Source organism: Podarcis erhardii (assembly GCF_964252035.2).
Source record: "Podarcis erhardii genome assembly, chromosome: 2".
Lineage (NCBI taxonomy): Eukaryota > Metazoa > Chordata > Lepidosauria > Squamata > Lacertidae > Podarcis > Podarcis erhardii.
The window spans coordinates 57623277-57635925 of NC_138498.1; the positions used below are offsets into that span (position 1 = coordinate 57623277).

Here is a 12649-nt window from a genome sequence, read left to right on the forward strand (position 1 = left end):
ACTTCCTCCGTAATATGGATTATTTCCTAAAATAATCAACTGGTGAAAGTTTATCTGCGTAAAGCTCATAGAAATTGGGACGGGTGCTTTTTTGATGGTATCTTTTTAAAAAACAGCTCCGCAACACACACACCTCACCATCTGAATTTCTAAGACCTGTTCTACTCCAAGTTAAACCTGTTTAAATCCTATTAATTTGACTATGAGGCATTGAAGTGCATGGTTCACTTTCCCATTTGAAATTAATGAAACTTTAAAAGTACTTAACTTTGGCAGGATAATGCCACTCCCCGCAAGTTTTTACATTTAATATTAAAGCAGTAGAATCGTTAGAGCATCAATATATGATTTAATTAGACCTATCAAGAGCTGTTATATTGCTTTGAAAAACAGGGAAGAAGAAGACCTGACTATTGAAAATTTAACCTCAGAGCAAAGGGGGGGGGGAGAGACTTGGATAAGTCCCTTAGGGAAGCAAAAAACCTGAATAGAGATCTGACTTTGAATCAAATTATCAAAAATAAAATAGGGACTAACAGGTGGGAGATACATATGAAAATAAACTGAAGTTAGTTTCATTTGCAATCAGCCATGCCATGTAGAGAACAGCCAGAAGTTAAGGTAGAGGAGTGTCTAGAGGCAGCAAATAAAACCTGGGTTTTATTGCTGTTCTTATTGCAGAATGCATTATTTCTTTCCATGTGGCAGTGAAACAGTATACGCATAGTCCAGGCTTCTTTGACCACAACTTGTGCATCTGTCTTTATAGATTGTTGCTAAGCTAATGGGCAAGTCCAACAGATCAGATTTTACACTTGCACCTTAAAAGGCACAAGTGTAATAAGCTTGTGTAATATTAAACATTAGTTGGAAAAGATGGTACCACATTCGTAAATTTAGATTTATACATGTGGAATGCAAGAGTGGCCTGTCTCTGGGCAGAGACAGGAGTTATGTCCTTCCCCATCATCACCTCTGCCCTACATAAAATAATCAAGCATTTTACAAGCCAATCTGAACTTTGGAATAAGACAAATTCATTTCTAGTCTTTAGAAAAGTCTTCAAGAAGTGAAGCAGGATTCCTAGCAACCAGGTTATAGTTTTGCCACTGATTTTCATTCCCTTCCCCTAACTCAGTATTTTCCCCACAATTAACCAGACCTTTCTATGGGCACTAAAGTTAGCCACTGGCTTTGCAACTTTGATCCAGGCCTAGTTCAGTCTCAGGAGAAAGGGGACACATGCCCCCTGCGACAGCTGTCTCAGGTTGGGAGTCTTTGTGGCGCTGGAGAGAGTCACATCCTCCTCCCTTGGAGGCGAGAGAAGACTGTTGAAAAGCAGTCAGGTCTCACTAAATTTGGGAGGCTTCTAAGACATCGTGAGACTCCATATAGAAATTATTGTGCTGGCTAATGTTTCCTTCCTAGGTGATTGTTACAGAGTAATGACAATAAAGTGGGAGAGGTCTTAACCAGCAGGCAGTGGCGTAGCGTGGGGGGTGCAGGGGGTGCCGGCCGCACCGGGCGCAACATCTGGGGGGGGCGCACTCGCCGCCTCCAGAGTCGCTGAAGAGCCTCGGGGCTCAGCTCCTTTGGGAGGAGGGGTCGGGCTGGGTGACCAGGGGGAGCAGCAGGCGCCAGCAAGGAGGTCCGGAGCCTGGCCAGGATCGCGCGCAGGACGGGGCGCAAGAGGGAGGGGAGAGTCGAGCCTGTCCCCCCCGCGAGGACTGCTGCGAAGAGGCGGGAGGGAGAGGAGGCCCCTTGGGAGGAGCGGGCAGGTGCTGGGGTGGCAGCGCCGGGCCGGGGCCGAGGGGTGGGCACCCCCCTGCGCGGGCATCGCCTCGCCGCCGCCGCGAGCTTGGCTGGGCCGCTGGCCGAGGGGAAGCGCCAAACAAGGCCAGGATCCAGGCCCGCCCCGCTCTCCTTATTTGGCGCCCGGTTCCGGCTCCCAGGTGGCCTCCTCCCACCCGCTCTCGCTACCAGTGGAAAGAGAGACGGAGGTGCAGCGGAACCCGCAGCCTTTGCAGGCGCCACCCGGCCGGGGGAGGGGAGCGCGGAGGAGCCCCGCGGGGCCTGGGCCCGGCCAGCCGAGCCCTCCCGAATTGCGCCCCGCAGCCAGGATCTTGTGGCGAGGAAGGAGCCCAGTCTGCGCCCTCCTTCCCCACAGAGCTGCAGAGGGAAATCAAGGTTCTCCTGCTAGTTTCTCTTCTTCTCTCCCCCCCACTGCGTTGCAACCGTGCCCCCCCCTCTCGGTGCACATAGCACGATTGCAATCTCTCTCTCACCCCCCCCCCCAAGTTAAACTAATGGAGCAAGCCAGCGCCAAAGATTTGTAGAACTGTGAATACCCCAGCCCAGGCAGCAGCAAGAAGAAGCTGGCAGCGGCGGCAGGTTAGGGGTTAGGGGCGCAAATTACTTGCCTTGCCCCGGGTTAGGGGGCGCAAATTACTTGCCTTGCCCCGGGTGCTGACAACCCACGCTACGCCGCTGCCAGCAGGCACTGTGACCGTAAGAGTTTCAGATGAGGATCAAATGTCACCAGCTGACTTTGTTCCAAGTCTGCTTTGGATTCTAACACTGTATAACAGTCGCCACAACTTTGTGTTATCTTGGCAAACATGGAACAAAAGCCACATTTGACAAGATAATAGCAATGCAGAAGTAGACTGGAACTTGCAGGGGAAGATTAGTTAGAGGGACAACTGAAGGCTTAACCTTCCTTTGTCCACTGATTCGCCCAGGCAAATGGGAACTATTTTTCCCAGTTCAGAGCCCAGAATATGGGCACACGGTAGCAAACCATATAGGGGCAGGGTACTTAACCTTGGTGAGCAGATTGTGGCCTGTAGGTCCTGATTCTTGCTGCCTCCGCATTTCAATGCAACCAACTACATAGGTCTTATTTATATCTCACCTTTCTATAAACCCCATTTATATTCCGCCGTTCCTCAAATGCTATCAAGGTGGCTGGCATGCACCCCCCTATTTTATCCCCACAATAACCCTGGGAGGTGGGTTAGGCTAGGAGGCAGTGACTGGCCTATTGTCACCCAGTGATGTACATGGTGAGTGAGGATTCGAACCCTGACCTCCAAGGTCCTAGTCTGACAGCTCTAACCATTGCATCACACGCTGTAGTGGCATTGTCAATGCTGGGAGCTACATATCCATTAGCAATGCTACAATCCTGTGCACAATTTAAGTCCTTTTGAGAGAAGTTGGATTTAAACAACATAAACATTTGTTAGGAACTACTGGCTTACTGTTAGTGATGGTGAGTATTGTCACTGTTCATTCCTCTCCCCTCCTTCATAGGAGGAAGTGTTCAGTGCACAGGTCTTATAATCCACTGTTGGGTTCTAACCAATAATTTAGCAATCCCTGTGATATTCAATTCTTCCAGGTGCTATAGTGTTGTATTATTCCAGGCACAGGCAAACAGCCCTCCCGATGTTTTGGGACTACAACTCCCACCATCCCTGACCACTGGTCCTGTTAGCTAGGGATGATGGGAGTTGTAGTCCCAAAACATCTGGAGGGCCGAGTTTGCCTATGCCTGTATTATTCCCACCTCAACCTCAGTTTGCCATACTTTCAGTCACAAATTCTACAAATGACCATTAACAAATGTGTAATTTCTAATCCTAAACCACCACCCCCATTATATTAACTTGTAAAAATCTACAGTGTTCCTAATTCCAACCCAAAGATCATCCTAACAGTAGCCTAATGCTGGCTGGTTTCCTATGCAGTGTAAATCATTGCACCTACATCAATATAATCCAAATGATAAATACTATAAGCCGAAGTGTAATTTGATCATTAGTTAGCAAGTGGATTGGATGTTTCCCTTGTTAAACAGCACTAGGTGCTTAGATGCATTATGTCACTTATACTTTCCATTGAGGCGAACAGCTTTGGTGACTGTTGGAAAGAGTCAGAGGGGCAAGGGTACCAGACAAATGGAGCAAGAACCTATTCCAGTGTGCTTTTGCCTATCAACATTCCAGAAAGGTGCTAACACGAAAGGCATGCAGAACAGATAAGATGGCATAAACTATAAATATCATTTGCGTAGATGTCCTTTAAAAATAGTTTAAAGTGATTCATCACCTGGCAGTTTTCATAACTTTAGTTAAGATATGCTGTTGGGAATAGTGGTTTGATAGCTTTATTTTATTTTTATTTTTTTTGGAACAGCCTTCCCCAACCTCCAGATGTCATAGACTTCGGTTAGAATCATAGAGTCATAGAATTGTGGAGTTGGAAGGGGCCCTGAGGGTCATCTAGTCCAACCCCCTGCAATGCAGGAATATCAACTAAAGTAGCCATGACAGATGGCAATCTAACCTCTGCTTAAAAACCTCCAAGGAAGGAGAGTCCATAACCTCCCAAGGGAGTCCGTTCCAGCTTGGAGCAGCTCTTACTGTCAGAATGTTCTTCCTGAAGTTTAGTCGGAATCTCCTTTCTTGCAACTCAGATCCACTGGTTCAGGTCCTACCCTTCAGAGCAGGAGAAAACAAGCTTGCACCATCTTCCATGTGGCAGCCCTTGAGATATTTGAAGACAGCTATCATATCTCTTCTCAGTCTCATTTTATCCAGGCTAAACATACCCAACTCCGTCAACTGTTCCTCATAAGGTTTGGTTTCCAGACCCTTGATCATCTTGGTTGCCCTTCTCTGCACACGTTCCAGCTTATCAACATCCTTCTTAAATTGTGCTTAATGTGAATGTTATATTTATCTTGAAATCAGACCATTGTAAAAGATCATTTACAGTGTGATCTAATGCATGCTTGTTCAGAAGCATGGTTGTATCCAAAGGACACGACTCTAAAATGTGTAATGGGACACTTACTGAGCCTAGACAGATTTAGCCATTTATTTTTATTGAATAAATTTCTATCCCACTCCTCCTCCCAGAGGAGTCCATGGCGGCAAACAAGTGATAAAAAAGAAAAGAAAAACTAAAACGTTTTTAAAACAGTTCCATTATAGATGCAGACTCAGAAAGAGCTCAACTTAAAAGGCTTGTTGAAAGAGAAAGTCTTTGGTAGGTGCAGAAAAGACAACAGAGATGTCTGTCTAATATTCAAGGGATGTCAAAGTCAATGTCACACAGCTAAAGGCTTGATTCCTAAATTAGGCAGGATGGAACTCCTGATAAGAGACCCTCACCTTCAGAGTGCAGTGATTGGCTATGTCAGCTCCCCATTAGGGAGGGGCTGCTTTGCGGGCGGGAACCAGGTCTCCATAGCGACCCTGGAGTGGGCGGAGATAAGCTGCCCACATCAGCAGGGTCCCCGGCCCAGGAGGCCTTGTTTCTTGATGATGGTGCTCACCTTTCTGACATGGCTCGATTGGTGGTTAGGCATTGGATAAGCCTTTTATGGGAGGGGAGGTTGTTGCCTCCACCTGCCCCTCCATGGTAAGGGTATCCCGTTAAAGGGATCCGGGGGTGTGGTTCCTGTCCGAAGCCTGGGCATGGGCTAGGGCCAAGATACAGCCCTAACGGTGACCCGGGGGGGGGGCCTCATTTGATGTACATCAGAGGGCTCCCCCCTTCCTGTGGTTAACTCTTCAATGAGACTTCCTGCAGGCTTGCAGCAGTCAGGTTATAGTCTTGCTTCGCCCAGTTGCCTAAGCCAATGCCGCTCACTTCTGTAACCAATAAAGTTGTGGCCTTATTTATCCCATTAAATCAATATCCTTGTTTTCATGGGTTTATTCCGGGGAAGCTTGGGGGCCAGGTCCTTGCCACGCAAATAAGGGGTGAGACAATCTTTCAGATATCCTGGCCTCAAACTGCATAGGGCTTTATTTACCAAAACCAGCACCCTAAACCTAGCTCAGCAGCTAATTGGCAGCCATTCCTGATTTCTTTATGGAGCCTGTACGACCAATCAACCACATCATTTGTAATACTGAACAGTCAAAGATCAAGGTCACATCTGGTCCTCAGCTGATTGTGGAAGATGCTTAGGCATGAACAGGATGTTTCCCCACAGCTATTTAAAATGCATGGTGTACAGTGTCCTGAACACAACTTAAGTCATTCCAAAATGCCTTACTGCCTGCAACCAAGGGAGAGAAAATCTAGGGCCTTTTGTTTTTATTTACTTCTTCTAACGTAATCCTTTATACTCATTTTCTGGTTATTATCTTTCACCTAATTACATACATTCAGCTCCTCCTCTGTTTATTGTACCTCTTGATCACTCTTACGATCTCAGCCTATGGGCAACAACAGTGTGTTGAGGTAGGGCTGGCAAAACCCCAACCTATTTGTTAAGCAATTTAAAACCTAGATATTACACATTTGCAAAGTAGACAAAGTACTTCCTACACTAAGTATTTCCTACAAAGCAAACCATCCTTAAGGTACCCAGAAGCATCAGATTCTGGGCAGCCGTAGAGTGTTTTGCCGTATCTCATATCTTGCGTGTTCAAAGTAATAATAATGTATACTTTCTTCCAGAAGTATGAAATAATGTGACAATTTGTATAGGTACTGGATACAGTGATATATTTTCTTGGGTGGATCCATAGTTTTTAGAGCCAAACGGTATAAACAGCTCATTAGGAGTCAAAATTCATTGAAGTTCACTCAGAATGTACAATTCATTTTGTTCCCCCCCCCCCTAAAAAAACAAAACAAAACACTGGTCTAGTCCAATGGCCCATTCAAGCACTTTTCTTCATCTTACCCATAAAAGAAAGACAAGCCACACAACACAGTAGTAGTAGTTAATAACCTAGCCATCATGCACAAAATGGTGCCTGATTCTCTAAAAGAGCCTTCCCCAACCTGCTGCCCTGCAGGTTTCTTGCACTAGAAGTCCTATGAACAACTTTGACAGTGGAACAGACTCCCATGAGAAGTTGTGGATTCTCCTCTCCTCTCTTAGTTTTTAAGCAGAGGTTGGATGGCCATCTGTCATGTGTGATCTAGTTGAAATTCCTGCATTGCAGAGGGTTGGACTATACAATTCAGAGTTTCCCAACTTGGGTCTCCAGCTGCTTTTGGACTACAGTTCCCATCATCCCTGACCACCAGTCCTGCTAGCTAGGGATGATGGGAGTTGTAGTCCAAAAACAGCTGAAGAAGACCCACGTTTGGGGAACTCTGGACTAGATGACCCTTGTGATTGCTTCCAACTCCCCAATTCTATGATTCATGCAAAATCTTTTTCACACATCTTATATCTGCAAAAATATATGGTTGGCTCTTGGAAGGATAAATGTGTGGATTCAATGTGCCTGTGTCTTATTGATTGTTGCACTGAACCTGTTCCCTGAGCTCGTCTTCTCCACTTTCTCTCAATCCCAGTTGCCAAGGAATATTTTTTGGAAGACATGTTATGTAACCCTGATAATAGTTAGCTGGGTCAATCATGAAATGTAATTTATGAGACACACCAAAGCCTTTCAAGGATAGTTAAAATAGCATGTGCTCAGACAGAGGAGTAAACAGGTTCATTTTACCTTGATCAAATGTTGATGAATGCGGCAGGGTTTTTAATATATATATATTTAGCTCACTCTCCTCTTAGCACGTAATCTGCTCTTGGAGCTTTTTATAAGCAGACTTCCCTAAAGATCTGGAACACTTTCTGCTCTTCCTTGCCAGGCAGCTGTCAAGAGTCAGATGTCAAAATACTACTAAATGGAAACCATGTCATAAAGAGAGGGGTGGTGGGCTTATTGCAAATTAGGTAAATGAAAAGATTTGTTTGTGGAGGGTTGGTGTAGAGTTATTGGTTAAATAACAATTGCAAGATGAAAACAATATGGGTTTAATGCAGAAATGCCGCATCTATGCAGGTGACTTTAAGCACTGCATGAAATACCAAGCTAACTTCAAGTACGGATATATAAGAGAGTTTGGGCCACTTTGTATATATATCAGGGATTATAGTTTAGGCGAGAATCTAAACATACGTTTTCTTTGTTAAAAAAAGTTTTCCAAGGTTATCTCAGCTTTGCTTTCATTTGTTCTCTCTGGTAATTTCAGTATTTGAGGCCAATGTTGAGGAGTTGCAGAGTTTGCACCCCCATCGTGTAGGCAGCATTGGGGCTGCCCCTGTGGCCGACCCCTCTCTACCTCCCCTATAGATGAAAACCTGGCTCAGCCAAATGGGTGTTCACAGACATCACTGATCAACTGATGGGCAGTGCCTGCCAAGCCCCTTTCAAAGCACTGCACAAAGAAGGGGTTTCTGAAGACCCCTTTGGGCAAAAAAGGTCACCTGGTATCATTGTGACATCAGGTAGTTGACACTCAGCAACCTTGGAGAGAACCATCCGCTCCAGTGCACTAAAAGGGCTCCCCATCCCTGGTTTTGCGTTTGAACTGGACCAGGGGCTGGCAAAGCTTTTGTGGCTTGGGCCGGTTCACGGTCCCACAGACGCCGCGGTGGGTCGGAGTGCTCACACGCGCACACATGCAGAAACTCTATTTCTGGCGCTCCTTCTGGCACGGAGGAGGCGTGTGCAGCTTCCCATTGGCTGCAGGAAGCTCCTGCAGCCAATGGGAAGCTGGCCAGCATCGTGGAAGGCAGTCCCCGCTCTGCTCTGCACCGGTTTAGCACGGCACATGGGAGCCGACCGAAGTTTTGCTTTTTTAAGGCATCTAATATTCCAGTCCCAGGAAGAGTATTTTTATTCCTCCTTTTTATAGGTGCAGGAGATGATTTCAGTGGCCTTTGTGCTCTTATAAATGTGGTGATAAAATGATATCTCAGATGTCTATGAAACAGGAACTGATTAGCCATGGCAATCCCGTGATCATGATGAATTCTTTGTGGGATGGTATAAAGTATAAAAATCCAGAGACAAGCCAAAGCCTCCTGTAGCTTTCTTCCCCATAAACATTGCATTGTTCTCATCTGGTATCTCCCTTTCCACTAATAATAGTGGTGTTATACTAGGTGCTTTTTAATGCAAACATTGTAATCATACTCTGCATTGTGTATTGACTAGGATTAGAAGTACCTTTGATTTTTTTAAAAAAGAAAATGTTGTAGCAAAGATTAATGTTCCCAGTCGAGTTACACCCATTTATTTATACCACTGTGCAAGTTGGATGAAGAGGTTTCCCTGTTGATATATATTTACACAAATTAAATTTGCATTTTATGTATATTGTTGTTACCTGTTGTTACCCCTTAATAAAGTCAGTGAAACTTCTTTTAATAAACTCTATTGTAAAAGCCACAGAGATAAGAAACTCTCTCTCTCACTTTTCCTCCCTATTAAAGCTGGCCTTTGCCGGAGTTTGATCCAAGTCAGATCCGACTAATTGTGTACCAGGACTGTGAAAGAAGAGGGCGAAATGTTTTATTTGACTCCAGTGCTAAGAGGAGAACTGAAGATGCATCCGTCTCGGTGAGCAATATTCACACTAGTATGACTGCCTTTCCCCCGAAATGCAATGCAAAGTTAATTCATGCAGGCTTCAATAATAAATTATTTGCATCAGTAGCCATGCTTTGAAAAGAGATATTCAAAATGCTACGTTTAAAAAGAGGTTGTGTTTGCAGTGCATTAGTGCTTCAGCTGTTCCTCCTAATTGCTTTACTGTTACAGCAGTCTCCTCTTTTTAACCTAGCCCTTTGTTATATCATATTTCCTCTCATAGGATCTCTCCTTTTCCTGTAGCTTTAGGAACAGCCTAGATGGTGAAAATGCCTTCACTATTTATTCCCTTACTTGTCTTCTGGCAAGCCAGAATTTGATAAAGTTTGAAAATAATTCCAGTGAGGGTGAATCAGGTGTACTGTAGAACAACAGAGAGGAACCTGTGGTGTTTCAGGTGCTGTTGGACTACAACTCCCATGATCCCTGACCATTGGCTGGGTGGGGCTGATGGGAGTCCTATGACATCTGGCAGGGCACAGGTACCCCAGCACTGCTGTATGGATGATTATTAGGACACTTGCATGCTTGAGGGTTATGCATCAACCCAGTTTTCACGTAATGCTTAGCAAAAGTTGCGGCTTAGCACTGAGCCGGGGGAACTTCCAAACTGTAGACCCACTTTCCCTCACAATGCTGTTTCCCCCAAACCACACCCGCCTGCCTTACCCCTGACATCATACGTGACATCAGGCAAGAGGCGGGGAAAGGTGTGGCCTGCACACTTGGTTCATGGAGCTTGTAGAGATAAAGATCTGGTCTACCAGGCTAAAAAATGTTTTGCGCACCTGAGCCTTAACATGAACAAGCAAATATGCAGCCTCCCAAAGAGAAGATTGTGGCTGCTTTGGTCCTGCCACCGCCACACTGCTGCGAGCTAAGCCATGGTTTGGCTTAGCATTGCATCTGAACCTTGATCCATTGTTTATCTTGCCCCCAGTTAAATCACAAACTGTAGCTAAGGTTTGTTTTGTGGCCTACCACTCCTTGTTTTCCTGAGGAAGATGAACCATGAGCCTGGGTTTGGACATAATGCTAAGCCAAACTAGCTTAGCTCACACCAACTCAGCAGCAGCAGGACTGGAGGAAGGGTGGAGCAGGTATGGTCACATGGGAACTCATACATGTGTTCAAGCTCAGCCATGGTTTGGCTTAGTGTTAAGTGTGAACCAGATTCTGTCTCTCCTCCAATCTTCTCCCTTATACCGGCATTTCTCCCCACCCGTTATTTGATCACCCCACCACCCCTGTCTCATCAGCTTGGGAAACATTGAATCTATTACTTGGATGTACAGATCGATCTTTTAAAGAAAGAAAAAACTTTTAAGGGAGGTACTGAAGAAGTGTGGAAATGTACTGTACTATCTCACAAGCATACCTGAAGGAGTGTCTCCACCCCCATCGTTCTGCCTGGACACTGAGCTCCAGTGCCGAGGGCCTTCTGGCAGTTCCCTCGCTGCGAGAAGCCAAGTTACAGGGAACCAGGCAGAGGGCCTTCTCGGTAGTGGCGCCCGCCCTGTGGAACGCCCTCCCACCAGATGTCAAAGAGAAAAATAACTACCAAACTTTTAGAAGACATCTGAAGGCAGCCCTGTTTAGGGAAGCTTTTAATGTTTAATAGGTTGTTGTATTTTAGTGTTTTGTTGGAAGCCGCCCAGAGTGGCTGGGGAACCCAGCCAGATGGGCGGGGTATAAATAATAAATTACTACTACTACTACTACTACTGGGGATTCCAATGATGGCATCTCTTCACATGCAAGGCCCCGGGCCTTAAAATAAGTGTTAGCCACATACTGAGCCCTTTTACCTGTAAGTAACTGCAGAGTACATTTCTGAAGCGGAGACATTATCTCTTTGTAGACAGTGAAGTTGTTATATTTCATCTCTTAGCAAAGTGGCAAATGACTCCTTCACTTGACGGCATACACAAAGTGCTAGCTGCATCCCACGGCACTTTTGCCCTTTGCAAGAAAACACTGTGTGGGACAGACGTTTTCTCACTGTGAAAAGAGCATCTGTTAGCTGCGTTTTAGAATTCAATGCCTTCTGCCTGTTGACCCCCCACATGTCTCAGCATGATTTATAGCTCCTGGCCTTCTCCAGTAGAGTGTCGGCTTTGTTGGCTTAGGAACATGGAAGGTTTGGACTTGAACAAAGCTGTCCACCATAATGGGTGGAGAATCAGCTGGTTTTCAGAGCATGTATTTGTGTGGGGTTTGCCCGCCCACAGACACACACGAGAGGGCTATGTCCGCTTCCCCACGCCTGCTGGAGTGAAATTTCTCGCTTAGAGGGACACATGGCCTCAGGAGAAGGCCAGGCAAAAGAAAGTTAGACCTGCAATACATTGCCTGTCAACACTTCTTGATAACAAACAGTTCTGCTGAAAAGAACACTACTGTGGCAGTCAAAGCATGTGCTGTACCTTTTAAATGTTGGCATGTTTCAAAAGGCAGTTCCATGTGCGCAGAATGAAAATATCTCTTAAGATCACAAACATTTACATAGACGTATGACCAAGAACGGCTTCTAATTTCATCTGGAGTGGCTACTCCTGACTTTCTGGGGGCTGCGCTGTGAATTGCTTTGACACAGAGTTACAATATCTCTTCCATCCTGGTCAGCCTCCTCCCAAACTGGTGCCCTCAAGATTTTGCTGGACTACAACTCCAAGCATCCCTGAACATTGGCCAGTCTCCAGGTGACTACCTGCTGGTTCATAGAATCATATAATTGTAGAGTTGGAAGGGACCGTGAATATCATCTAGTCCAACCCCCTGCAATGCAGGAATATGCAACTTACAAGGATCAAACCTACAGCCTTGGCAATATCAGCACCATACCCTAACCATCTGAGCTATCCAGTCTGGTTGCTGGAATTATTGTCAAGAATGCTAGACAATGTGAACCTTAGTCCGTAGCTGTCAACCTTCCCTTTTTTTGCGGGAAATTCCTTTATTCCAGCACTGTTTCCCGCTGCTATCCCAGATTGTTAGATATCTCGTAGACTGTCCCCGGGATAGGTGAGGCTGCTGATCCCTTATTTTTGAGGCTGCTGATCCCTTATTTTCAAATCTGAAAGTTGACAGCTATGCCTTAGTCTGATCCATCTAGCAAGGCTCTTACAGTTTTAAGCATGAATGTTGTTGTCAGTAGTAGCAGCAGCAAGAGCATCACACTTTTATTCAGTGACATTAGTGAACAGAGTGTAATAATCCCTGCTCCTCCA

General features: G+C 45.5%; 1 protein-coding gene across 4 annotated transcripts in view; it reads left to right on the forward strand.

Annotated features, from left to right (window-relative positions):
- FNIP1 (folliculin interacting protein 1) overlaps positions 1–12649 on the forward strand; it is an 89390-nt gene that overhangs the window by 33280 nt on the left and 43461 nt on the right. For all 4 annotated transcript variants that reach the window (XR_014153739.1, XM_081851053.1, XM_081851054.1 and 1 more), the window contains exon 2: positions 9263–9389. Coding sequence is in view for 3 of the 4 variants with exons in the window: in XM_081851053.1 (XP_081707179.1) it covers positions 9263–9389 (127 nt within the window). In the remaining variant the exon portion in view is untranslated. The remainder of the gene's footprint in view (positions 1–9262; positions 9390–12649) is intronic.